The 24,634-nt window shown below is 49.9% G+C and overlaps 2 protein-coding genes and 1 long non-coding RNA gene across 5 annotated transcripts in view; 1 reads left to right on the top strand and 2 right to left on the bottom strand.

Annotated features, from left to right (window-relative positions):
- C18H6orf132 (chromosome 18 C6orf132 homolog) overlaps positions 1–1,303 on the bottom strand; it is a 30,509-nt gene extending 29,206 nt beyond the window's left edge. The window contains exon 1 of the mRNA XM_048445367.3: positions 1,075–1,303. Within this exon, the coding sequence (XP_048301324.3) occupies positions 1,075–1,164 (90 nt within the window). The 5' untranslated portion in view covers positions 1,165–1,303. The remainder of the gene's footprint in view (positions 1–1,074) is intronic.
- On the top strand, positions 566–22,356 carry Cimip3 (ciliary microtubule inner protein 3). 3 transcript variants are annotated; one of them, XM_048445368.3, is made up of 4 exons: positions 566–851; positions 1,230–1,417; positions 3,269–3,356; positions 21,861–22,356. In XM_048445368.3, the coding sequence occupies exons 1-4, from the start codon at positions 777–779 to the stop codon at positions 22,188–22,190; spliced, it is 681 nt and encodes a 226-aa protein (XP_048301325.3). In that variant the 5' UTR covers positions 566–776; the 3' UTR covers positions 22,191–22,356. The 3 variants fall into 3 exon arrangements, with proteins under 3 accessions (XP_048301325.3, XP_048301326.3, XP_048301327.3); XM_048445369.3 differs by lacking the exons at positions 566–851; positions 1,230–1,417; positions 3,269–3,356 and adding an exon at positions 15,650–15,829; XM_048445370.3 differs by lacking the exons at positions 566–851; positions 1,230–1,417; positions 3,269–3,356 and adding an exon at positions 21,078–21,193.
- On the bottom strand, positions 19,864–21,077 carry LOC125407661 (uncharacterized). Its single transcript, XR_007234267.3, has 2 exons — positions 20,829–21,077; positions 19,864–20,525 (listed from the first exon to the last, which is right to left on the bottom strand). It is a non-coding gene; the product is annotated as an uncharacterized LOC125407661 (long non-coding RNA).
- Positions 22,357–24,634: the final 2,278 nt, after the last annotated feature.

Here is a 24,634-nt window from a genome sequence, read left to right on the forward strand (position 1 = left end):
CATAGTACCAATGGAGGTTGCAACATCCTCTGTAGCCCAGTGCAGTGACCGGAAGGTGATAAAGAAGGCAGGCAAATCAAGGGGTGATACTCTTTCTTTTTTGGGGGTGGTTTCGAGACAGGGTTTCTCTGTGTAACAGTCCTAGCTGTCCTGGAACTAGCTCTTGTAGACCAGGCTGGCCTTGAACTCACAGAGATTCGCCTGCCTCAGCCTCCCGAGTGCTGGGATTAAAGGCGTGCACTACCACCGCCCGGTAAGGGGAGATATTCTTGACGTCTCCCTCATCAGACCCCAGAATCATGGTTCAGAAACAAGAAGTGAATACCTGTCTTCCGTTTCCCTGGGTTCTCCTCAGTCAAGACCGTAGATCGAGGAAGAGATAAGGTGACCCATAGCCAGACCTGGGACAGGGCCAGTTTCCAAAAGTTTGTAAAGACGCGCACCACCCTTGACTCAAGAGCTCCCTGCTCTCCACTGTCCCACCTCTGACTCCTTAATCTGAGACCATAGACAACCCAGACCCAAGTGGACCTGGCAAGAGCCTGTGACACTGTCCCCACCCCCAGCCCCAAAGGGGAAGAAAAAATAAAACAAAACTAATTCGGTGTTGCGAACGGCTGGCAACCTGTTAGCAGTGGCCGCGGTTGTCGCTCACTTTTCTTACCCAAACAGAGCGAAATACAGGGCACCTGAGGCAGGCTCTCTGCGGGGCAGAGGAAGCGGAAAGGGTGAGGGACAGATGCCTAGATCTCAGAATCACTTCTGACTCAGAGAGAATGCGGATATGCGGTGGAACACAGGAAAGACAGCCACAAACCCCACCAAAGGTTGCGAAGGAGCCGGGATGGCAGGTGAGGGTGGCGGGGTTCGCCGGCCTCGCTTTAGGGGGTCCCTCTCTGACTCGGGCTGCGACGCCTCCTCCCCCTTCCCAGCATCTCCTTGGCCCGTCCGCAGGTTCCAACGTGTCCCTGCCCCTGCCCGCCTTCCCAGCGCCCAAGTGACGCCAGAGTCGGGAGGGAAGAGGCGCCGTCGGGATTTCTCCCTTTTTTTTTTTTTCCCCTGGGGTGCACTCACCAAAGTCCCTGGGTCTCTCTTCCTGGGCCTCCTGGGTGAAAATCCAGGGTGGGTTGGTGGCGTAGAGGGACGTAGTGGCAGGGTTGGCATGCTTCTTCCCAAAGAGTTTGCTGAAGGTGCCCTGCATCGTCTGATTCTTTTTCATGCTGCCGCAGACCTCTCTGTCCCCGAGGGAAGGACCTTCCCTCCCTCGCCCCGTCCTGCCCCTGACTGAACTCCGCAGCGTCTCCCCAGGGGACACTACCAGGCCATGGCCCCCAGCCGCGCTCCCCGCCCGCGCACCCCGCGACAGGTGGTGCGGGCGCCGCCGCCGCTCGCCTGGAAATGCGAGCTACCTGGACAGGTAAGAGGCTGCCGCTGGGACCCGGCTCCGCCCCGCCGCCCAACTCCTCGGGCCACATTCCTGCCTCCTTCTACAACAGCCCATTGTTGGCACGGTGCGCTGCGCGGAGGACCTCGCCCAGCCCACGCCCAGCCTGGGAGAAGAGCCGCCCCCTGCCCCGGGTTCCCCACGGGCCCGCCCAGTCCACCCCCTTTTCCCTGGGCCAGGAAAGGCCTGAGGCGAGTTCCTTACTTTTGTGGGACGTTCCTGAGCAGATCTGGGTGGGTAGTTTAGAAAAGGTTCTTGTGTCCCTGAAAAGGAACCTGCCTGACCAAGCATCCTGTGGACCCTCTGACATGTGGGCAGGAGACTGATGAATATAAGCGATGCCTGTAAAATAGCAAAAAGGTAGCGATCGGGGCTCCACAAAGTGATGCTAGCAAGAAAAAGCACTTGGGAGACAGAGGCAGTAAGATAGTCCTAAATTTGAGGCCAGCCTGTTCTACACAGGCAGTTACAGGCCAGCTATCACGCAGAAATTTCTGTGCCACTCTTGGGAACACAAGAAGAAACTATCTTCACGGTTAGAGCTCCAAAGAGAAGGAAATCTTTTTTGTTGTTGTTGTTGTTTTTTGTTTTGTTTTGTTTTTTATTTTTCGAGACAAGATTTCCTCTGTGTAGCTTTGGAGCCTGTCCTGGTGCTCGCTCTGTAGACCAGGTTGGACTTGAACTCACAGAAATCCACCTGCCTCTGTCTTCAGAGTGCTGGGATTAGAGGCGTGCCCCACTACCGCCCAGCGAGGAGATTTTAATAATATTAATATCGTACATATAGTGGGCAGAGTCTCTCTATTATTAGCCCTACTGTCCTGAAATTTTATATGTAGACCAGGCTGGCATTGAACTGACAAGAGATATTTCTGCCTCTGCCTCCCAAGTCCTGGAATTAAAGGCTTGGGCCACCAAGCTGGGCTTAATATATTTTTAATGAAATCATTTTTTATTAATCTTTGACAATTCCATACATATGAACAATGCATCCCGAGCACATATATCCATACAAGCACACCCCTTCCACTCTCCCAACAACCCCAGCTCATCCTTTCTCCCCTTCCGCCATTTTTTTTTTTTTTTTTTTTACCGATTGGGTCTAGTTATTCATTTTGTCTGCTGGAATGTTGGCTGGCCTCACTGGCCTGCTCTTGTGCGGTCATCTCACCGTCGTCAGATCCTCAGTGCAATGACTGTACCGTGGCCTGAACACAGCATTGGAAATTTTGGCATTTTGTAGACATCAGATTCTCTTTTCCTTTATTATTATTATTATTATTATTATTATTATTATTATTATTATTATTATTATTATTATTAGTTTTTTTCCAAGACAGGGTTTCTCTGCAGTTTTGGGGCCTGTCCTGGAAACTAACTCTTGTAGCTCAGGCTGGTCTCAAAATCACAGAGATCCGCCTGCCTCTGCCTCCTGAGTGCTGGGATTAAAGGCGTGCGCCACCACTGCCCGGCTTAATAAACATAACTTTAAAAATTAAAAAAAAAACTGATAAGGTCAAAAGTGGCGGTGGAAGACAGGTGGCTTTAATGCCCGGCATCTATACACCCACACAAGTGCACATACACCTGAATGCACAAGTGCACGTACACACGGAGGTACACACACACACACACACAGGCTGACGTTAGCACGCTATCACTCCCTGACCACTCTATATTAAAATGGTCCTTCTCCCTCAGATGCCGTTTATTTTCAGCTCTTTGCCCGCAGTGCAGTCGAGAGCCACGTGTGGCCATTTCTCATCCCGCCACTTCAATCTCCAGTTTAACATTCTCTGCCTGTTTGTTTGCTTTCCATGATAGTGACATTTCTGAGAAGTCCCGGTCAACTTCAAGAGACAAGAAGAGCCATGCCTTCAGGGCTTGGCACTGTGCGGACGTTGTTTTCCAGGTAAACTGGACGGGCAGAAGGAACACTTGGAGCAGGGGGATGGAACAGACTTAATTTTTTTTTTTTTTGAGACAAGGTTTCTCTGTGGCTTTGGAGCCTGTCCTGAAAACTAACTCTTGTAGACCAGGCTGGCCTCAAACTCACAGAGATCCGCCTGCCTCTGCCTCCTGAGTGCTGGGATTAAAGGCGTGCATCACCACCGCCTGACCCGGAATTAATTTTTTAAATAGTGTTGGGAGTAGAACCAGGGACTTCAGACATCCTAGCCGTACTAGGAAGAGGCTCTACACTGAGCTACAGTCTCAACTGGGGTGAGGGTCATATTAAAAAACACTCCGTGGGAACTGAGAGGGTAGCTCAGTTGGCAGACTGCTTGCCAACCGTGCATGAGGTTTTAGGTTCAGTTCTCCTGTACCGCACAAATCTAGTGCGGTGGTGTACCTGTAATCCTAGCATTCAAGAGGCGGAGGCAGGAGGATCAGGAGTTGGCTTCTGCAAATTCAAGGTCAGCCTGGGCTACGTGAGGCCCTGTCTCGAAACAAACAAGAAGAGACAATAAAAACCAGCAAAACAATTTTAAAAAAAGCTTGTTTTCTCCAAATGTTTCTGTGGTTAGAGAGCCACCTGTGGGCAACACTGTCCCCTTCAAGACCACAGCCATTCTGAGGCCCAGGACACAGGACTCAGGGAAGACCTCTCAGTGGTCACGTAGGGAGTAGGTTAAGTGGCTATGCAAGAGGAAGGCCGTTTCTGACGTTATCCCACACAGATCTGGAGATCGCACGGGAAGACAGACTTCTGTGTCTGGAATGACTAAGTGCAGCTCTGCAGTAGCTCTGGCTAACGCACGGAGCAGTTCACAGGAGCAGAGGTCACAAGCTTAGTCCAGGAAGGCTTCTAAAAATGGAGAACGGAGTCAGTCTGTGCAGGAAGACACATGTCTCAGAGACAGGAAAGGGTCCGGCTGGCCAGTGCACAAAGCTGTGTGACCCGTAATCCCTTACCTTTTTTCAATCAAAATATCTATTATTATTATTATTATGTATCATTTAATATCTATTTGTTTCTGTGTGTGTACAACCTGTATGGGAATGCCCACAGAGGCCAGAAGAGGGTGTTAGATCCCCTGAGCTGCTAGACAGACAGGCAGTTTGGAACCACCAGACGTGGGTACTGGGAACCAATATGGTCCCCTGGAAGAGCACCCTGCTGACCCCCAACAATGCTTTCTACTCATTTGTTTATTTGTGTGTCTGTGTGTGCATGACTGCGGCACAGTGTGCCTGTGGAGCTCAGGGGACAGCTTGCAGAAGTCCCTTGTCTGGCTCCAGCCAGGGGATTGAATTTAGGTCACAGGCTTGGCAGCGGGCATCTTTATCTACCTTTACCTTTTGTCTTTACTTCATAGTTTCCCCTACTGTCCAAATGGAAAGGAACAAGGATTCCCCAACCCCACAAGGATCCCCATTGCATCGTGGGCATCATTATTATCTAGACGCTTAGGCACAGGATGCAGGCTTTGTTCTCAGAGAACTTGCTCTGGATAGTTGTACTTAATGCTCCTGAAAACCACTGTGGACCGTGAAGGAGCCAGATGAATCCAAGACCTGGTTACCTGGTTTCTTTCTTTCTTTCTTTCTTTTTTTTTTTTTAAGACTTTATTTCTTTATTATGTATACAACATTCTGCCTCCATGTATACTTGCAAGCCAGAAGAGGGCACCAGATCTCATTACAGATGGTTGTGAGCCACCATGTGGTTGCTGGGAATTGAACTCAGATCCTCTGGAAGAACAGTCAGTGCTCTTAACCGCTGAGCCATCTCTCCAGCCCCCAAGACCTGGTTTCTGAGTCTCAGTTGCTATAGGCTAGTTGGGGAAGCAGGCAGAACCAAGGTGAAGCTAACCGTAGTGGGGTAAATGAAGAGGAGGAGGAGGAAAGACTGAGGACAATGGGCTGGGGTACTAAGGGAGAGCATGTGGGAGGTGTCTGCAGGGGTGTAGAGAGATGGAGTGGGGTGGGTATGGAGTGCTATAACAAGACTGGCCTGAGCATAGAGGGCTGGGACGGACCTGGAGATGTGGCGGGTAAAGTGTTTTCTGTGCAAGCATGTGACCTGAGTTCAGATCACCTACATCAAAGTCAGGCATGGTGGTGTGCAGTTGTGATCCCAGTGCGGAGGGGCGCGTGGGGCAGAGGCAGGTGGGTCCCACAAGCTGGCTAGCCAACCAGCCTAGCAGAAATAGCAAGTTCCAGGTGCAGTGAGAGATCCTGTCTCAAAAAATAAAGTGAAGGATGATTGAGGAAGACATTTAAAGTTAGCCTCTGAACTCTACGATGCATGCACCAAGCATGCGTGTGCACATGCACACACCAAAGTATGCACATGTGCATGCACATGCACATATGCACACACACATGTATGCACACATACACTGCACACAGATTAAAATGAAAAAGGAGGTGGATATGATTAAAATACATTGCATACATGTATAAAATTCCCCAAAATACATAGAAAATATATTTAAAAATTAAAATAAGAAAGACACCTAGAATAATGAGAAACAACCAAAAGTCCACTGGAAGGCAGCCGGCTGAATAAATTATGGCATATCAACACGATGGGATCATAATGTCCCTCTCTGCAGATGGTGGTACATCCTGTGGTCCCAGTCACTCAGGAGGCTAAGGAGAGAGGAGCACTTGAGCCCAGGAGTTCAAGACTAGCAGGGGCAGCACAGTCAGAGCAGACGGGAGATGAGTAAGGCTGCTGACTCTCCCCAGGCACTGTCCCAGACGCGATGATCGACTCTCAAGCAGCCCTGTGCATCACTGTCCTGCTGTTTGTGAAAGGGGAGGGGGCGGATAAGTACGGTCGTCTTTGCTTTTGTTGGCAGAGAGAAACTTGGAGAACATAAATTACAACCTAGTAAAAGTGTTTACCGAGGGAGGAGGCACATGGGAGGGAGACCTTCCAGAAAGTTTAAATCATGCAAACGCATTTCCTATTTTCAAGTTAGAAACAGTTGGACAGGGTGGCTCACACCTTTAATCCTAGCACTCAGGAGGTAGAGGCAAAATCATGAGGCTCTCTGTGAGTGCCAAGCCATCCTGGTCTCCATAGTGAGTTCCAGGCTAGCTACATACTTTAACCCCATCTCAAAAACTCAAGTTAAAGCAAAGCCAGTGTGGTATCGCACACTGTTCATCTCACAAAGCACTTGAGAGATGGAGGAAGGGGGATGACATGTTCAAAATCACCCATGGCCAGGTAGCAAGTTTAAAGTCTAGCCTGGGCTACAGAGCACTCAGCTTTGGTAAATTAACAAACAAACAAACAAATAAAAGCAAGTAGAGATCTTGGTCAAGAAGGACCTAGTTCAATCCACGAATGGCCAGTCTTTGAATTCCTTGGTGTCTTATTTTATTTTATTTTATTTTATTTATTTGGGTTTTCAAGACAGGGTTTCTCTGTGTAACAGCTCTGGTTGTCCTGGAACTCACTTTGTAGACCAGGCTGGCCTCAAACTCACAGAGATCTGCCTGCCCCTGCTTCCTGAGTGCTGGGATTAAAGATGTGCACTACCACTGCCCATTTTAAAATTCTATTTATTTATACATTTTTAGATTTATTTATTTATGTGTATAATTTTTTTGTCTACGTGTGCACTATGTGTGCTTGGTCCCCTTAGAGGTCAGAAGAGGATGGTTGTGAGCCACCACGTGGGTGCTGGGAACCAAACCCAGGTCCTCTGGAAGAGCAGCAAGTGCGCTTAACTGCCAAGCCAACTCTCCCGTCCTATTAATTTATTTATTTTAAAATTACATTTATTTGGCGGAGGGGTGGTGGCCAGAGCACGAGCATGCCACAGTGCATGTATGGAGTCAGAGGACAATTTGCAAGAGGTAGCTCTTCCCATCTACCATGCAGGTCCTGGGCATGTGATTCAGGCTGGAAGGCTTGGCAGCATCTGCTGAGCCATCTTCTCTGACGTTACCCAGAGGGGTCTTACTAAAAATGTAGCAACCTCTCTCTCGGCTTGGCTGATTCTTCTGCGAAACAGGTTGTACATCAAGGTTTGAGAGGCTGTCGCTGGGAACCAGTGGCTACCAGAATGCCTCATAGGATCCTGAGCACGTAAGGGAGACTGGACACAGGGGGTCTGTTTGCTCTGACAGTGCAAGGGGATCCAGCCCAGGCCCTCGTGCGTGCTTGCAAGTGCTCTGCCACCAGGTGCCACCAGTGCCGCCTCAGTCTCTACCAGCTACGCATTAAGGAGATCTATCCTTATAGCTCCAGGAAAGATGCCGGGAAAAGGAGGGGCGGAGGGGCTGAAGGAAGTCACTTAACTGATTAGTCAATTAGCTGGTCAGCTGGCGAGGCTGAGGGTGGGACTTGTGAGCTCACACTGCAAACAGAGGGGTATAATTGCTAGTCTGGGGAACAACTTTAAAAACAATGGGCTTGGGCATGATTGGTATGTGAAGGCAAATACGCCGAGCCAGTTTCTTCAGCTGTGGACAGAGAAAGGGCAGGAGCTACAGTGAGGTTGTTAGGAGACCACAGGTGGAAGGCATACAGCCAGTGCCTGGCACACGCAGGACTCCTGTAAATGGTTGTTTATTTCTCCCAGGGCTGGCCCCTTTGCGCACAGGTGCGTCTTGGCTGGGAGTAGAGGACACTGAGGCCCTGCTGCTACCATCTCTGAGGATGATGGTAGCAGAGATGGTTGAGGCTGAGGTCTGGGGTCAGTGTATTCTAGGCACCCAGCTCCCTCCATACCTTTCAGCCTGGCGTGGTCTATGGAAGATCTAGGTTCGATGTGGAGAACCTGTCCCCAACTTCCGGTTTTACTTTGTCTCCCAGTGGCTTTGGAAACAGTTTCCCTCCTCAGAGTCAGAGCCTGACGTGGGGCTGAGGATGTGGCCTGGGAGGCAGAACATTGGCCTGGCATGTGCAGCCTGGGTTTAATCCCAGCATCACATACAACAGGCATGGCGGCAGATGCTTGTTTTCCAGCCCTCGAGAGGTTGGAAATTCTACGTCATCCTTGGCTACATGAGGAGAGGGAGGGGCCAGGAGCCCAATTCTCTGCCTTGTCCGGACTTAGTCAACTAATAACACAGCCATACACCTGTTCCCCCAGTGAAAGAGACAGCCAAACAGCAGGCGCCCCCAACAGAAGAACCCATCCTGTAATTAATCCCTGCTCAGTCATTGCTCAGCAACCTCTAGTGTGGCCGGCTCTGGAACATGGGGTGGGGTCCGGCCCAGGAAGTTCCGGTCTATCCAGAAACCCCATCCCATCTTTGGAAAGCCTGTGGTCTCTCTGAATGGCGGAGCCCGGTGGAGCCCTCAGCACACCTCCATCCTGCCCCTGGTCTCTGCGGCGCTCTCCGGAACTGCCAGCACCCGACACCCAGATGAGCCTGACCGCAGCCCAGCATCTTATTCCCAGGCAGAGCACATCTTATCTCAGATCAGTTCATGGAGCCCTGTGTGGGAGGAGGCTGGGGAGGAGAGACTTTAATCTACTTCATCTTCCCTCTGGAGAAGTGATAGCTAAACGGAAGTCTGAACTGTGAACGCTCTCCTGACAGGGACACTTGCTTAGCTGGTGTTGAGAGCTGTGGGTGTCTGGTGTGCAGCCTGGTTTTGTTTGGTGCTGGGGAGACATTCACTTTCCTATGTATCTACTTACACATGCGCACATACACACATGTGTATTTGAGACAGGGTCTCACAATGCAACCCGGGCTGCCTGGAGCTGCTATGTAGAGCAACCTCCGTGCTGGCCTTAGAACTCATAGATCCACCTGCCACTGCCCCTCCAGTGCTGGCATTAGAGATGGGTGCTGTTGTATTTTATTTTGTGGGTGTACCATGTGTATGCAGGTGCCCAAAGAGGTCAGACCTTACCCTGGGAGCTGTAGTCACAGATGTTGTGATCTGCTCAGTGTGGGTACTGGGAATCCAACGTGGACCCTCTGGAGGAGCAGCAAGCACTTATAACTGATGAACCAAAGCTAGCGCCTCCATTTTCTTTTTCCTGTGAGCTGTGTTGGTGGGATTGTATCTCCGGGGGAGGACTTTTGGGTACAGACTAGGTTTGAATCATGGCTCTGTTATGTCTCAGGGCTGTGGCCCTGGCTGCACAGTCACCTCTCCTAACCTTCTTTGCTTCCTGTGGAAAGCAAGGTGTAAGTATTAAGAGTGTCACAAAACTCAGGGAGCCGGGGGGTGGGGGGTTAAGGCGCCAGCGGGTGCTCAGCCCAGGTGCCCCTGTCCTGTCCTCTGCACTAACTTTGGACTCAGAGGTACTAAAGAAAACAAAATGAGAGAAAAGAACCAGCAAGAGAATGGTGTAGATTCAATGAAGTAGCTAAGAAGGAAAATTCCAGCAAGGCCAGCAAGCAGGCTGGAGCAGGTCCCCACAAGGTCACCTTGAAGGCCGGGGAGACATTCCCACAATCAGAAAGAATGTGTGTCCGTGTGTGCATGCGTGCCTGTGTGCACTTCAGAAAATAGAACCGTGCCTGGTAGTACAGGCCTGTAACTCAAGAGATTGAGGCAGGAGGATCAAAAATCAAAGGTTGCTCAAGCTACAGATTGAGTTCAAGGTCACCCCAGGCAACTTCGTAGTAAGCCTTTCTCTGTTCCGCCAGCCAGCTCAAAATGAAATCTCAGCCTTAGCTTAGGCTTGTTCCACTAGCTCTTTTTTTTTGTTTGTTTGTTGTTTGTTTTTGTTTTTGAGACAGGGTTTCACTCTTTAGTTCTGGCTGTCCTGCAACTCACTTTGTAGATCTGCCTGCCTCTGCCTCCCGTGTGCTGGGATTAAAGACATGCACCACTATTGCCAGGCTCCATTAGTTCTTCTTCTTCTTCTTCTTCTTCTTCTTCTTCTTCTTCTTCTTCTTCTTCTTCTTCTTCTTCTTCTTCTTCTTCTTCTTCTTCTTCTTCTTCTTTTAAATGTTTTTTGGTTTATTTAACTTTATTTTATGTGCATTGGTGTGAAGGTGTCAGATCCTCTGCAACTGGATCTTCAGATAGTTGTGAGCTGCCATGTGGGTACTGAGAATTGAACCCGGGTCCTCTGGAAGAGCAGTCAATGCTCTTAGCCACTGAGCCATCTCTCCAGCCCCTCCATTAGCTCTTATAACTTATTTTAATCTATGTTTTATCCCATGACTCATTACCTCATCTCTCCATACTGTTCATGCTGCTTCCTGAGCAGCAGGCAGCTCTCTTCTTCCCAGACTTCTCTCTGCTCGGAAGTCCCGCCTGTACTCTCCTGCCTAGCTATTGGCTGTTCAGCTTTTTATTACACCAATCACAGCAATACACCTTCACACAGTGTACAGGTATCTCACAGAACAACTTAGTGGGACCCTATCACAAAACAGGAAGTTAGGCTGGGAGTGGTGGCAGGTGCTCACAGTCCCAGCACTTGGGAGGCAGAGGAAAGGAGGTCAAGTTCAAGGTCATCCTTCGAAATATGGGGAGTTCAGGGCTACCCTCAGCTGTAATGTGACTGTCTCAAATTTTTTTTTAAGTGTGGATGTAGCTCAGCAGTTGAATGTGTTGAGGACCAAGCTTTGATTGCTGATGAAGTCTGTAATCCTAGTTACCCTGTAACTGAGACAGGAGGATTGCTGGAGTACAGGCATTCCAGGACAGCCTTGGCAACATATCAAGATCCTGCCTCAAGGGCTGGAGAGATGGCTCAGAGGTTAAGAGCACTGACTGCTCTTCCAGAGGTCCTGAGTTCAATTCCCAGCAACCACATGGTGGCTCACAACCATCTGTAATGAGATCTGGTGCCCTCTTCTGGCCTGCAAGTATACATGCAAGCAGGACACTGTATATGTAATAAATAAATCTTTAAAAAAAAAATCCTGCCTCAAAAATAAAGAGGGCACTGCAAGACGGCTCAGCTGCTAAAGGCATGTGCAGCCCTGGTACCAACCTGGGGAAGGAGAGAAGCAGCCCCCACAAGCTGCCCTCTGTGTGGTGTGAAGAGCAGGCTTATAGGGTCCATCCCCGGAAGCAGAGGACGTGGAAGAGGTCAGAAATGCATGGCTAGACGCTTGTCCAACACCTGGATCAGAGGTTCAAAACAGCAGGGACAGATAAAATCTTTAAAAGAAATTGGAGCTCTAAAACCAACAACAGACTGAGATCTGAAGCGCACAATACCACTTATGTAAATGAAAATTACCTGCACACCAAACAACAGTGTAGATTTTGTGAGAACAAATGAGCAAGAAGACATTCATTAATGGCTGCCTCTGGCTGACTGGCTGGGTCAGGGATGCCATTGAAGAAGCGAGATAAAGGCAAAAAATTAATACAGTGTGGCCTTGGAGTGATCATATGCTACAAAGCCAAACATACGAAGAACTCAGCCCTCTGAACTTCAGGCATATCAAATGAAAAACAGTTGACAACCAGAGAGATTAAGTCGTTTGCACAAGACACAGAGTAGGTAAGGAAGGGCAGGGAAGAGGCCCCAGAACCAGGTCTACTAGAACAAGGCAGCAGGCACTGTCAGCCACCTACACCTGACAGCGGGGAGGCGGGAGGCTGTGGGAGGCGAGGGATGGGGTGCATGGTGCCTCTTCCTGTGCTCTGGGTCAGCCCAGAGTCCCACTGGCTCTGCTTAGCCTTCCCAAAACCCCACTGAGCGCTGTGGAGGACATACCACAGCCCTTGCCTTCCGGGATCTTCTAGGATGAACAGGGCTTCTGGGAGGTGGGACTGATTCAGCATTTTTGTAGACAGTTTAGAAATAGTGACAAGGTAATTCACAGCCCTGCCAAGCAGCCAGTCATTCTCTAAGCTCATGGTCCTTCCCCAGGAGCCATCAAGAGCAAGTCTATTATCCCTTCCACTTAGATTAGGAGTTGGCACAGAGGTGAAGTCATCTGTGCAAGTCACACAGCTGAGGAATGTCAGAGCTGGGATTCAATCCCAGAAGGGTGAGCCCAGGGGTGATCGTCCATGTATCCCTCCCTCTTTCCTCCCCTCCCTCCATCCATCCATCCAGGTGGCAAGCCTGTGCCACCATGCCCACCTATGGAGTTGATGTTAGAGATGGGACTTCAGGCCTTGTGTGTGCTAGGCATGTGCTCTATCACCTGCCCATCACATCGAAACCCATCATAAAATCTGCAACTAAAACAACATCCAGACCTGCCTGGCTAGGCTTTCCTAGGGAGATGTCTCTAGCTGTTACCCCCACATTTCCACAGCAAAATGGCCCAGTCTGGGCTAAGGACACTATTGGCAGAGTCTACCGGAAGTCATTAGGGTCCCCACCTAAGAGCCCCAATATGTGATGGGATGCCCCACTGTGGGAGTTTAAATGTGATGGTCCCCATAATCTCATAGAAAGTGGCCTTGTTGAAGTAGGTGTGGCCTTGTTGGAGTAAATGTGGGAGCGGGCTTTGATTTTTAGACAGTCGACTTTCTGTTGCCTGCAATGTGTAGAACTCTTAGATGGCTCTAATACCATGTCTGCCTGCATGCTGCCATTCTCCCCACCACGATGATCATGGACTGAACCTCTGAAACTGTAAGTGAGCTATTACAATGAAATGTTTCATTTGGCACAAAAAGGGAGCTGGGGCTCAGAGTTGTCAGGACCTGTCTCTGAACACCTAGGACTCTGGGTTACCAGCCTTCACCCACTTGGTATTCTAAGCAGCACCCCCTCCATCTTTCCCAAACCTTCTCCTGCCTCGCAGGCTCCCTTGAAAGTTTCTTGCAGCCCAGGACTAAAGCCAGGCCTTCTCACTTGGCCAGAGAGCCTGGACAGCCTGCCCAACGCCATCCCCCTCACCTTCCTTCTTTCTGACCAAGACCTCTGTGTTTTGATTACTGGGCCTTGTCTTCCAGTGCTCAGCCCCTCCCAGCCTCCTTGGAAATTAGGGGTTGTTATCATCAGGGTATGAGCCTACAAACTATCATCACTTCCACTTCCAGTTTGTCTGTGGGCCCCAAAGTCCACTCTGTCACCTATGGTCAGCAGTGGCTGTGCCAGGAGGAAGCAAACAAGGCCAGGACTAGCCAGCAAAATGGCTCCAGGCAGGGCTGTCTTCCTCCTCTTGGGGTCTTACTGATCCTAAAGAGAAGTCAGGTCATTCCTGCATGTGTGGTATCTGACAAATTTCAGGTGTTAGCCAGGTGTGGTGCATGGGACCCTAATGGGTAGGAGTTTTTTTTTTCTTAAAAAATTATTTATTTATGTATTTTATCTTTTTTGTTTGTTTGTGGGTGTTTGGCCTGTGTGTGTGTCTGTGCACCTAGTCAATGGGGGGGCCCAATGAAAGTGTTACATTACCTGAGTCTGTAGTTACAACCGATCCAAGCAGCCATGTGGGTGCTGGGAACCGAATCCTGGTCCCTGGGAAGAGCAGCCAGTGCTCTTAACTGCTGAGCTGCCCCTAGGCCCCCGGCCTTGTTTTTGAAGATGAGATCAGGGCAGACCATTCAACCACCCACCCGTCAGCCCAATTAGCTGCCCACACAGTGATTGTCGAATCTGCACAGTGATTATTTTCTGCTTGGTCATTGTCCTATCTACTCTGTCTCAGCCTAATAGTAAGAGACTCAGTTTGCCCGTCTTTACAGTAGGGAGGGGAAAGAAGCAAAGAGGGTCAGTTGGTGTGGCCTGAGTTACACACGTAAAAGGTGGGACTCAGATTTAGGTTCAAGAATCCTAATTCCTGGGCTACAATCTGTTCTCTGTGCCACAACCACCCATCTACTCGTTAGCTTTCTGGCCAGCCAGCTCTCTGCCTCCCCACCCAACTGTCAATCTGTCTCTTAGTCTGACTTCTTAGTCAGCTAGCTGTCTGTCTGTCTGCCCATCTATCTATATGACCATCCGCCTACTTCTAGGCTAGCCATCCAGCTGTTGGTCTATATACTTATCTACATCTGTCTCTTCATCATCCATTTACACAGCTACTCACCCACTTTCTGACCAGGTCAACTGTCCATCTATCCATGTGTTCCTCCACCCACCAACTCTCTTCCTAGTCAGCAAGCCAAGTGCCTGTGCATCCATCCGTCCAACCATCCATCCATCCATCCATCCATCCACTTCCTAGTCAGCAAGCCAAATGCCTGTCCATCCATCCATCCATCCGTCCGTCCGTCCGTCCATCCATCTACTTCCTACAGCAAGCCAAGTGCCTGTCCATCCATCCATCTATCCATCCATCCATCTATCCATCCATCCATCTGTTTATCCATCCACTTCCTAGTCAGTAAGCCAGCTGTCTATCCATCCATTCGTCCGTCCATCCATCCACTTCCTAGTCAGCAAGCCAGCCGTCTATCCAACAATCCATTCTACTCCTTCCCCTCCTGACTCTGATTCAAAGCAGTATAAGAGGAGGGGCATCTATCTATATGAGGTTTCTGGGGACAGAACAGATGGGCTTAAGAAGGTGGCTATGGAATGGAGAGTAAAGGAAATAGGAGGAGATGAGGGGCAGAGATGGCTCAGATCAGGAGGCCTGGTCCATTTCCCTGCTACCTGGCAATACTTCATCCCCCGTCCCCAACAATTTTCTGCTGACCCTTTGTCTTCCACTTCTGTAATTAGAAGGTATGTGGACAGGTAAGTGAGAAGAGAGAGATGCTCTCAGAAGGCAGGGGCCAAGGGTTTAGGAACAAATTCTACTATATTGCAAGAATCTATGAAGGCAGCCTGGCATAGATGGGAGCCATCACTGAACCATAGCATTCAGGGCTGGAGAGATGGCTCAGCGGTTCAGAGCACTTGTTGACAGTGTTCAGTTCCCAGCACCCAAGTGGTGACTTGTTCCAAGGACACGCTGCCCTCTTCTGGCCTCCTTGTGTACCAGGCATTCTTGTGGTACACACACACACACACACACACACACACACACACACACACAGGCAAAATACTTATACACATAAAATAAGTTAATTAATCTTCAAAATAACAACCAACCAAAAGAAAGAGAGAGGGTCTGTTTCCTCCAGTGCCTTTTTTTTTTTTTTTTTTTTTGAGACAGGGTTTCTCTGTTTCTCTGTGTAGCAGCCTTAGCTGTCCTGGAACTAGCTCTTGTAGACCAGGCTGGCCTTGAATTCACAGAGATCCGCCTGCCTCTGCCTCCTGAGTGCTGGCATGAAAGGCATGTGCCACCACCCCAGCTGCCAATGGCTTCTTATGACACACTGGGGACCCACTGTCCACTCTGTGAGGGCTCTAAGCGGTACAAGGGAAGAAGGGAGAGTGTCAAGGCTACAAGGCCTCCTGGGAAGACAGGGGAGTTTACGCTGTAAGGAGCATCACAATGCCCCAGGCCCCATACAAGTGCCCCTGATGGTGACACCCTCAGTGCCCTCCCAAGAGCTCCTGGGTGCCTCTGGAGCCCGGACCACCACAAGTCCCATTTCACCATCAAGGAAGGCCGTGGTCAAGGATGCTGAGAGTAAGATGACGTCAGGGGCTGGGGCTGGGCAGTTCAAGATCGCAAGCAATTGAAATGTGTGGAGCCTGGGGCTTGGCTTACAAGACCCCTGCCTGACTTGTTCCCTCCCTGGGGGCAGAGGGGGAGGCTGCCGTCCAATTCCTCTGATTCCTTTACACTTGGCTTCTGCAGGGTGCCCTCCAGACTTTTCAGTTAGCATTCTAGACAAATCTGCTAAATTAGTGCTTAAATCTAGGTACGTGTGTGTGTGTGTGTGTGTGTGTGTGTGTGTGTGTGAGTCTCTGTGTGTGTGCATCTGAGTATGGTGTATCTGTGCCTCTTTGTGTGTCTCTGTGTGTGTACCTCCTTCTGGGTCTCTCTGTGTGTGTGCCTCTGTGTCTGTACCTCTCTATGTGTCTGTGTATGGTGTGTCTGAGTGGTGTGTCTGAGTGTGGTATGTCTGTGTGTGTATCTATGCCTTTTTGTGTGTCTGTGTCTCTGTCTGTGTGTGCATGCCACAGTACACATATAGAAGTCAGACACAATTTGCAGAAGTTGCTTCTCTCTTTCTACCATACTGGAGATTAATTTCAGGTTGTCAGGCTCAGCCACAAGCACCTTCATCTACTGAGCCATCCGTCTCTCTGGTCGCGAGAGTTTCTTCTTATTTTACACATGGGGAAAACAATGTGTAGCACAGAGTGTTACAATATACTCAGAGATTATACTCAGTTGGTGAGGTAGGGCTACCATTTGAACTCATTCCATCTCATTCTGTGACAAACTGGCGAGGCTGATAGCCGGATTATACCCCTTCTGCAGCAGCTCAAAGGTTGCCTGACCTGTTAAGGACCAAGATAGGGCCAGAGCTCAGCCTTCAAACTGCAAAGCCCTGACACATTCCACAGCACCAGGTGTCCTGGGGAGACTCCCGGCTGCCTCACCCCATGTAATTTGCATTTCATCAGGGCACAAGGCAGGCTACCAGAAAGTGAGAGACTAATGGCTGGCTCTCGGCCTGGGCCAGGGCTGAGCGTGTATTCCAGTGGTTAGAGCACACGCCTAGAAAAAGTCATTGCAATGCGGATTTTAAAAAAGTTCTTGTGTGGGTGAAATTGGCTTTCCAAGCTGTGATACCGTGTAATCCGTGTAACCCGTGGGTCTGAAGACTTGCAAGGGCAGAGTGTAACCCGTGTAACCCGTGGGTCTGAGGACTTGCAAGGGCAGAGTGCCTTCCTGCAAGACCTGCGTTGATACCATGTGAGGGTTTGCCCTGCTCAGAAAGTCACGCCTTCTTTTTTCTTCTTTATGTGTGTGTGTCATATGTGCATGTGTGTGCATGCATATGCGTGCCCATGTGTACACAGAGGCTAAAGGAACATGTAGTGTTCTTCTCTATCACGCTCCACCTTGTTCCCTTGAGACAGTCTCACTGAGCCTCGAGCTAGGCTGGGAGAGGTCCGTAGCTCCTAACTCTGTCTTCCTCAATGCTGGGGTTACAGGGCTGCCCTGGCTCTTCCCTGGGATCTGAACTCAGGTACCTGTGCTTACCCAAGTGCTCTTATCCACTGGAGGGAACGTCTCTCAGCCCCAGGGGACCTTCTCAAGCCAGCCCCAGCCCATTCTAAATCCTGACAGGAGGGACAAACGCAAGCTGACAAGAGTGTCTCAAAGGCCTCTTCTGGACTGCTTGGGCATGGAGAGAAGGAACGTTCTGTCGGGATCCTGGCTTTGGACTCTAACTTGGGAATGGAGGAGGGTTCCCCAGGGAAGAGAGGAGCCGTAGTCCTCCCCTACTTGCCCTCCCAGGTCCTTGACTCTAGGACAGGAAGGATAAATGACACCCTGCAGTGTCACCTGAGGCTCTGGACCAGGCCTCCTCAGCCTTGGCACTGCTGATCCTGAGCAGTGGGAATTCTTGGTGGGGCGTGGGGCTGTCCTGAGCACCATGGGATCTCTCTCTAACCACACCCACCCCCAAGGTAAGAAGGGCATGATGGGAAGAGCTAGTTAAATGAAACCAGGTGCTAACCTGGAAACTATGCAGCCAGGCCCCAGTCTCGCTCCAGTGCCCACTGAGTTAGTCACTGGGAGGAGCAGGGCTAAGCTAGGCCAGAGCTCTCTCTTCCTCCTTCCTCCCCCTCCCTCTTTTCTTTGTGTTCTCTCTCTCTTAATTTCCTTTTATTATTTTACTTACGTGTCTGTGTGTATGTCACATGTAAACAGGTGTCACAGAGTCCAGAGGAGAGTGTTGGATCCCTGAAGTAGTTGTGAGCCATGCAGCATGGATGCTGGGGACCAAACTGGGGTCCTTTGGAAGAACATTAGACACTCGTAATGTCTGATGACCGGGAATGTAACATTTCTGATGAGCCATCTCTCTAGCAACCTCTTCCCTTTTCTTTTTTCTCTTCGTCTTTACTCTCTTCTTTTTCCTCTACCCTAAACTGTCCTTCTGCCCCCATTTCTGTGAGAGCCATTCTCTGGCTGTGTCAGAGCTCAAGGCCCTTGCATGTGGCGGCAGCAGTATCTAGGGCAGGGCCCACAGTAGATGGGGTCCCAGAGCAGGTGGGTCTAGAGCAGGTGGGCCCAGAGCAGGTGAACTCAGAGCAGGTGGGCCCAGAGCAGGTGAACTCAGAGCAGTGGGCGCAGAGCAGGTGGGTCCAAAGCAGGTGGGCCCTAGCAGGTGCACTCATCCAGAACAGGTGGGTCCAGAGCAGGTGAACTCAGAGCAGATGAGCCCAAAACAGGTGGGCTCAGAACAGGTGGCCCAGAGCAGGTGGGCCCAGAACAGGTGGCCCAGAGCAGGTGGGTCCAGGTCCTGGGCTGAGGCAAATAGTGGAGTCTGTGTTGGAATTCTGGTTGTGTTCATCAGTTGTGAGACTTCTAAAAGCACTCTGTGCCTTGTCACAAACTGTGTGACACACTGCGTGAGCTTCAACTGATGATAGCTTAGAACCCACGAGCCTCTGTTTCAACATCCGAAAGATGGGGTTAACATCTCACCTGTCTGTTTGGAGCTTTGGCAGAGGTGAGTGTCACTTGAGTGACAAGTGTTTGCTTGGTACTTGGTAGGTGTCTAAGTGACTATTCTATTGCTGCGAAGAGACCAAGGGATCGTAGAGAGGAAAGGGTTTATTGGGCTTGCTGTTTCAGAGGGGTAGAGTCCATAACAATCATGGAGGGGAGCATGGCAGTAGGCCAGCAGGTATGACACTGGAGCAGGAGCTGAGAGCTTTGTTAAGACAACAGCCAACTAGAATGGCGTGGACTTTTGAAACATCAAGGCCCACCCCCAGTGACACACCTCCTCTAACATAGCCACACTTTCTGATCCTTCCCAAATAGTTCTATCAACTGGGGACCAAGTGTTCAAACATAAGAGCCTGTGGGGGCCGTGCTCACTCCAGCCATTATGGTAGATACTCGATTCTGTCAGCAAAGTGCATATCCTTCCTGCTCTGGGGTCTTGGTCAGTCCCCACACTATCCTGAAGCACTTTCTGCTGTCATTCCTGGTACCAGTCTCCTGCACTCTAGTCCAGGGGCCGGAAGGTGAAGATGCTAAGTCCCAGGTTACAAACTGAAGGAGGAGGGTATGGTGCGTCCAGAGATGACTTCTCTTGGTTTTGCTTCTTGAGGGAAGGATGGCTTAAGCACCTCATCTTCCTGTCTGCATCTCCCAAGTGCTAAGATCACCAATGCAGTGCACCCCCTGTGCAAGTTTACAACTTCTTTTTGTTGTCGAATACTAATTTTTATTATGTGTAGTGTATGTGTGTGTGTCTGGACACGTGCGTGAAGGTGCCTTTGGAGGCCAGAAAAGGGTGTCACAGCATCCTCTGGAGTTGCAGTTACAGATGGCTGTGAGCTGTCGGGAACAGAACTTGGATCTTAACCACGAAGCCATCTCTTCAGGCCCAACTTACAACTTTTTAGAATTGTGTGTATCTACCTTAGTCCATCCTAGAGAAGGACAGCGTCTTGGGAGTGTGAGTGGATCCAGGTCTAGCTGCGCACCACGGAACAGGAGAGTTACGTCATGAGACAAGATGCTGAGGGACAGAAGGGGTTTTTATTTACGTAGCTAGCTCAAGGAGAAGACAGGACTCATGTCCAAATTTCATCTTGTTGGGAGACTGGTTTATATAGGTGGTTGGTGAGTGCCTTACTCCATGGGGAATGGGTCGTTGCCTTCTCATGGTGAGCTGGCCAGTCCTCATACATGGGTACTTTTCAGTTCTGCTGATATTAAGGCTGTTTGTGCCTCTGATCGAATTGCCAGCGTGCAGTTCCCAACATATTCCACAATAGATGATGGGGCCTAGAGATTCTTTTTCTGGTCAAAGTTAAGAACGTGAAAAAAAAAATAACCTTCCTCTAATGACTATGGGAGCCAAGGTTAAGTGAGGTAATGGAGGTCTGTTCAAGATCCAGTGTGGTGCTCAGCTTTGGGGGTGGTATAGGATGGGGTGGGGGCCGTGGCAGATGTGGGACATCATTACCTGGAGAGGAAGGCAGTCAAGAGAGCTACCTGCATGGGGAAGACAGGAAGAATTTCAAAAATGAGGATGGGGCCTTGTACAGTCACGTGTTGCCCAGGAAACAGTTTGTAAATCAGATGCAAAGCGTTCTCTCCCGACTTGAGCCACGGACGTCTGTAGGGGGCTCCACCTTCCCTAGATCCATCTTCGGGGCTTCTTTTCTGAGCCCTGAGGCTGGGTAGAGAGAAATGGTTGATAGTTGAAGCCTTAGAGACAGAATCCAAGCACCCTGATGCACCCTGGTGGTGGTCACCTGCAGGCAGCCCAGGCTTTGGACCAGACTGTCATGACTGAAAATCTGTAAGAAAAAAGGAACTTGGGAGGTAGAGATGGGGGGGAGGGGGATCAGGAATTCAAGGCCACCCTTAGGCCACCCCATTGAGTTTGAGGCCAGTCTGGGCTACATGAGAATTCGATTCAAAAAGCAAAACCAAAACCAAACCAATAAACAAACACATAAATAAATAAAATGGACACCTGTTTCCTGGGAGAAGCCATGGGGTTTCAAGGAGCAAGGCAGGTCCTTCATAGGAGAATCAAGAAGGGAGCTAACAGGGATAAAGAAATGTCAGTGCAGTGTGACGGATGTGGCCATGGGGGACTCCTGAATTGGGGTGGGCTGACTCCAGTCAAATAAGAGCAAGGTTAGCAGGAGGTGGGCGTAGGTCAGAAGGACACACCCTTGGTAACAATGAGAGATTCTAAAACAGAACTGGGTCAGCGGCTTGGAAGGTGGACTGCCCTATAGAATTTAGTTAAGGTGAACCTGCGTTTACCGAGCACACTTTAAATGCTTTGGTCTGGAGCAAAGAAACAGGATTTTCGAGGCTTCTATGTCACGGGTAAGGGATCTTCCTACAGACAGTAAGCAAGCGAGCTTTGCTGGCCTGCTCTGATGGAATCCCTTGATGATTTGGAAGGACAGGTGTGATCTGGGTGACAGGTAGCCCAATGTGGCAAAATGCAGAGTGGGAGGAGGGACAGGAAGGCTGGAGAGCTGGCGCCACATCTCTGTTGAACATCTTGCATTCTAGACTTGAAGGTTTGAGATTTATTTTCCAGATGAGATCAGCTGGGTTGTGTGGCTATTAACACAGAAAGCGAACTCTGGGGTGACTCGAGGAGGCAAGAGACTGAAGGAGGATGAGGATGAAGGCTTGATAGTGTCAGGAGTCAGGGAGCACATCTCCAGAGGCCATGGGGAGGAGTGACGATTGACTGTAGAAGGGAGAGGCACTGAAGCCAGCAACTGGGTTCCCAGTCTTCTGACCCGGCAGGTGCCTCTGACAGTTAGGCAGAAGTCCACAGAAGCAGGGACCAGGAGAGGGGACTTGAAGGCTTTCCCCTGCTCTAGAGGTTCTGGTACTTGGCCTGCAGAACTGTGTTCCAGGGTGGCTCTGGGATCTCTTCAAGGGGCCCATTCTCCTTCTTGTCCTGGCTTTAGCAAACCAAAGTCCGAGTCCCCAGTTTTCAGGCCTGCCAACTTTCTCCTTCATTCTCTCTCCTCAGGACTCACAAAAATCCTCAATCCCCAGCCATGGGCAAAAGATGCAATCAGGCAAAAAGGTGAAGGCGCCACCACCGCCCTTGTCACAGACGTGGAAGCGAGACCGAGAGCAATCTCTGGCGGCAGCCTTTGTGCCTGTAGTGGTGGATCCTCGGGGACAGAACCCGGATAACAGCAGGTTCAGTTTCTACACCTCCCAGTATTCCAACTCTCTGAACCCCTTCTACACCTTGCAGAAGCCCACCTGTGGCTACCTGTACCGCAGGGAGACCGACCACACCCGCAAACGTTTAGACGTTCCTCCAGCAAATCTGATCTTGTGGCACACCTAGGTCCATGACATCTGAAGTCCCCACCTTGCACCTTCATCCCTGTGCTCCTGGGTCCCAGAGGGAAGGCTATTTGCATCTGGAGGAGCAGGGCTTACCTGGGCTAGCCAGGTAAGGCTGTGACAGCAGAGGAGGCTTCTCAACAACAATAAACTTTGCCCTTCCTTTTCCTGGCCTCTAAATGGATAGGGTTGTTAATGGTGAGTGTATTCCGGGGGGCGGGGGGCTGAAGAATTGGAAGGTTTTACTCTCAGTCCTCTCCCCACCCCGGGAGTATCCATCTCCCAGGCCCAAGTGTCAGTCACTGCTCCCCAGCATTCCCATGGGTCACATTTCAATGGCTGTATGTACCCTGCTTTCTCATGCGGTCATCTTACCCCCTGTTTACTCCGGGTCACGCAATGCTCGACAAAGTAAGCCACATTGCTAATTGTTTCTGGATTATCTTTCAAGATAGGGTTTCTTTGTGTAGCCCTGGCTGTCCTGGAACTCACTCTGTAGACTAGGCTGGCCTCAGTCTCACAGAGATCTGCCTGCCTCTGTCTCCTACATGCGCCTACCACTGTGCCAGACTCCTTGTTTCTGGCTTTTTGAGCTGAGAGCTTTGTTGTGTAGAGCAGGCTGGCCTTAACTAACCTCACTGTGTAGAGAAGGCTGGCCTTGACCTCACTACGTAGTTTAGGCTGACCTTGAACTCACAGTCTTCCTGCCACTAGAATTACAGAAATGTACCTCCATCCTGGGCTTCTGACTTGTGGCTTTTGCTGGGGGTTGAAGCCCCCATTCTTATTTTCTCATATGGCTCAGAACAGCTAAGTCTAAGACTTGCAAGTTTTGTTTTATTTTGTTCTTTTGAGACAGAGTTTCTCTGTGTAACCTTGGCTGTCCTAGAACTCAGTCTGTAAACCAGGCTGGCCTTGAACTCAGAGATCCACCCGCCTCTGTCTCCCAAGTGCCAGGATTAATGAGTTGTGCCACTACCATCCAGCTAAAACTTTCTAGTCTTATGGGCCTATGGTAATGGAGGGGTGGGTGAAGGCAGAGGCTACTAAGCCTGTAGTGGAAGACCCTATCTCAAAAAATAAATAAATAAATAAATAAAAAACAAAACACCAAAAAGCAAAAAGATAACAAAACCAAACCAACCAAACACATACAGACACATACGAGTGCGCTCGCTCTCTCTCTCTCTCTCTCTCTCACACACACACACACACACACACGTGTACTCACGCACAGAACCAGACAGACACACACGAGTACTCTCTCTCTCTCTCTCTCTCTCTCTCTCTCTCTCACACACACACACACACACACACACGTGTACTCACGCACAGAACCAGACAGACACACATGAGTACTCTCTCTCTCTTTCTCTCTCTCTCTCTCTCTCTCTCTCTCTCACACACACACACACACACACACACACACGTGTACTCACGCACAGAACCAGACAGACACACATGAGTACTCTCTCTCTCTCTCTCTCTCTCTCTCACACACACACACACACACACACACACACACACACACACGTGTACTCACGCACAGAACCAGACAGACACACATGAGTACTCTCTCTCTCTCTCTCTCTCTCTCACACACACACACACACACACACACACACACACACACACACACACACGTGTACTCACGCACAGAACCAGACAGACACACACATCCACAGACACCCACAGAGCATCTGCGCCAGCTCATTTCCTTTGCACCGACTTTTGGCCGATCTTATGATGACTCTCATATCACACATCCCAGGATTGGTTCCTAGACCTCTGTGGCAGATTAGGTTGGAGTTTGTACCCCAATGTGCTAGGTCAGCAGTCCTTTCAGTCCTTTCCTCATTGAAGAAATAGAGGTTCCAACATTCTCCACTCTAATAAACCACCGTTTTTTCAGCTCCCCCGAACTTTCTGTCTGTCATATTTGTTTGAGGTGGGGTCCCATCGTGTAGCCCCGGCTACCTGGACCTTGCTGTGGCCCTGCTGGGACTTGCCTTCCTCCTGCCTCACCTTCCCCTGAGTGCTGGGACTGCAGGCACCTACCCCTATGCTCATTTGTCTGCTGTCTGCCTTAATCTCTTGGGACTTGTATTTTTAAAAAAATCATTTATTGCAGTTTTTGTGAGGTTTGTAGATGCAGCAGAGATAAATGCTGTGTTCAGTCTTTGTATAATTAGAGGTCTTAATCATTTATTTATTCAATAAATTAGTATTCCCACAACAGTGAGAACTGGGTTTTCTTTGAGAGGCGGGGATACAGCTAAAATCATCTATGCCCTCCCAAACTCCCTCAGTGGGAGTTTAATTCCCAAGCCAGAGACTCCGTGCCCCCTGGAACCGCATTTTGACAGCTTAGCAGCCAGGGGTGCCCTTTAAAGAAGCTGCCCATGGTCCTAGCGGGATACGGTGCGTGATTGGCAGGATTAACAG

This window comes from Myodes glareolus, chromosome 18 (assembly GCF_982192425.1).
Source record: "Myodes glareolus chromosome 18, mMyoGla1.1, whole genome shotgun sequence".
NCBI classification, from domain to species: Eukaryota; Metazoa; Chordata; class Mammalia; order Rodentia; family Cricetidae; genus Myodes; species Myodes glareolus.

Bases quoted from the DNA above. Each gene is read 5' to 3' on its own strand.
- Cimip3 (XM_048445368.3), top strand. From the start codon at position 777: ATGCGGATATGCGGTGGAACACAGGAAAGACAGCCACAAACCCCACCA. The intron at 852-1,229 runs GTGAGGGTGGCG...ATGCTGCCGCAG, and splicing joins CGAAGGAGCCGGGATGGCAG to ACCTCTCTGTCCCCGAGGGA. The intron at 1,418-3,268 runs GTAAGAGGCTGC...TTTCCATGATAG, and splicing joins AATGCGAGCTACCTGGACAG to TGACATTTCTGAGAAGTCCC.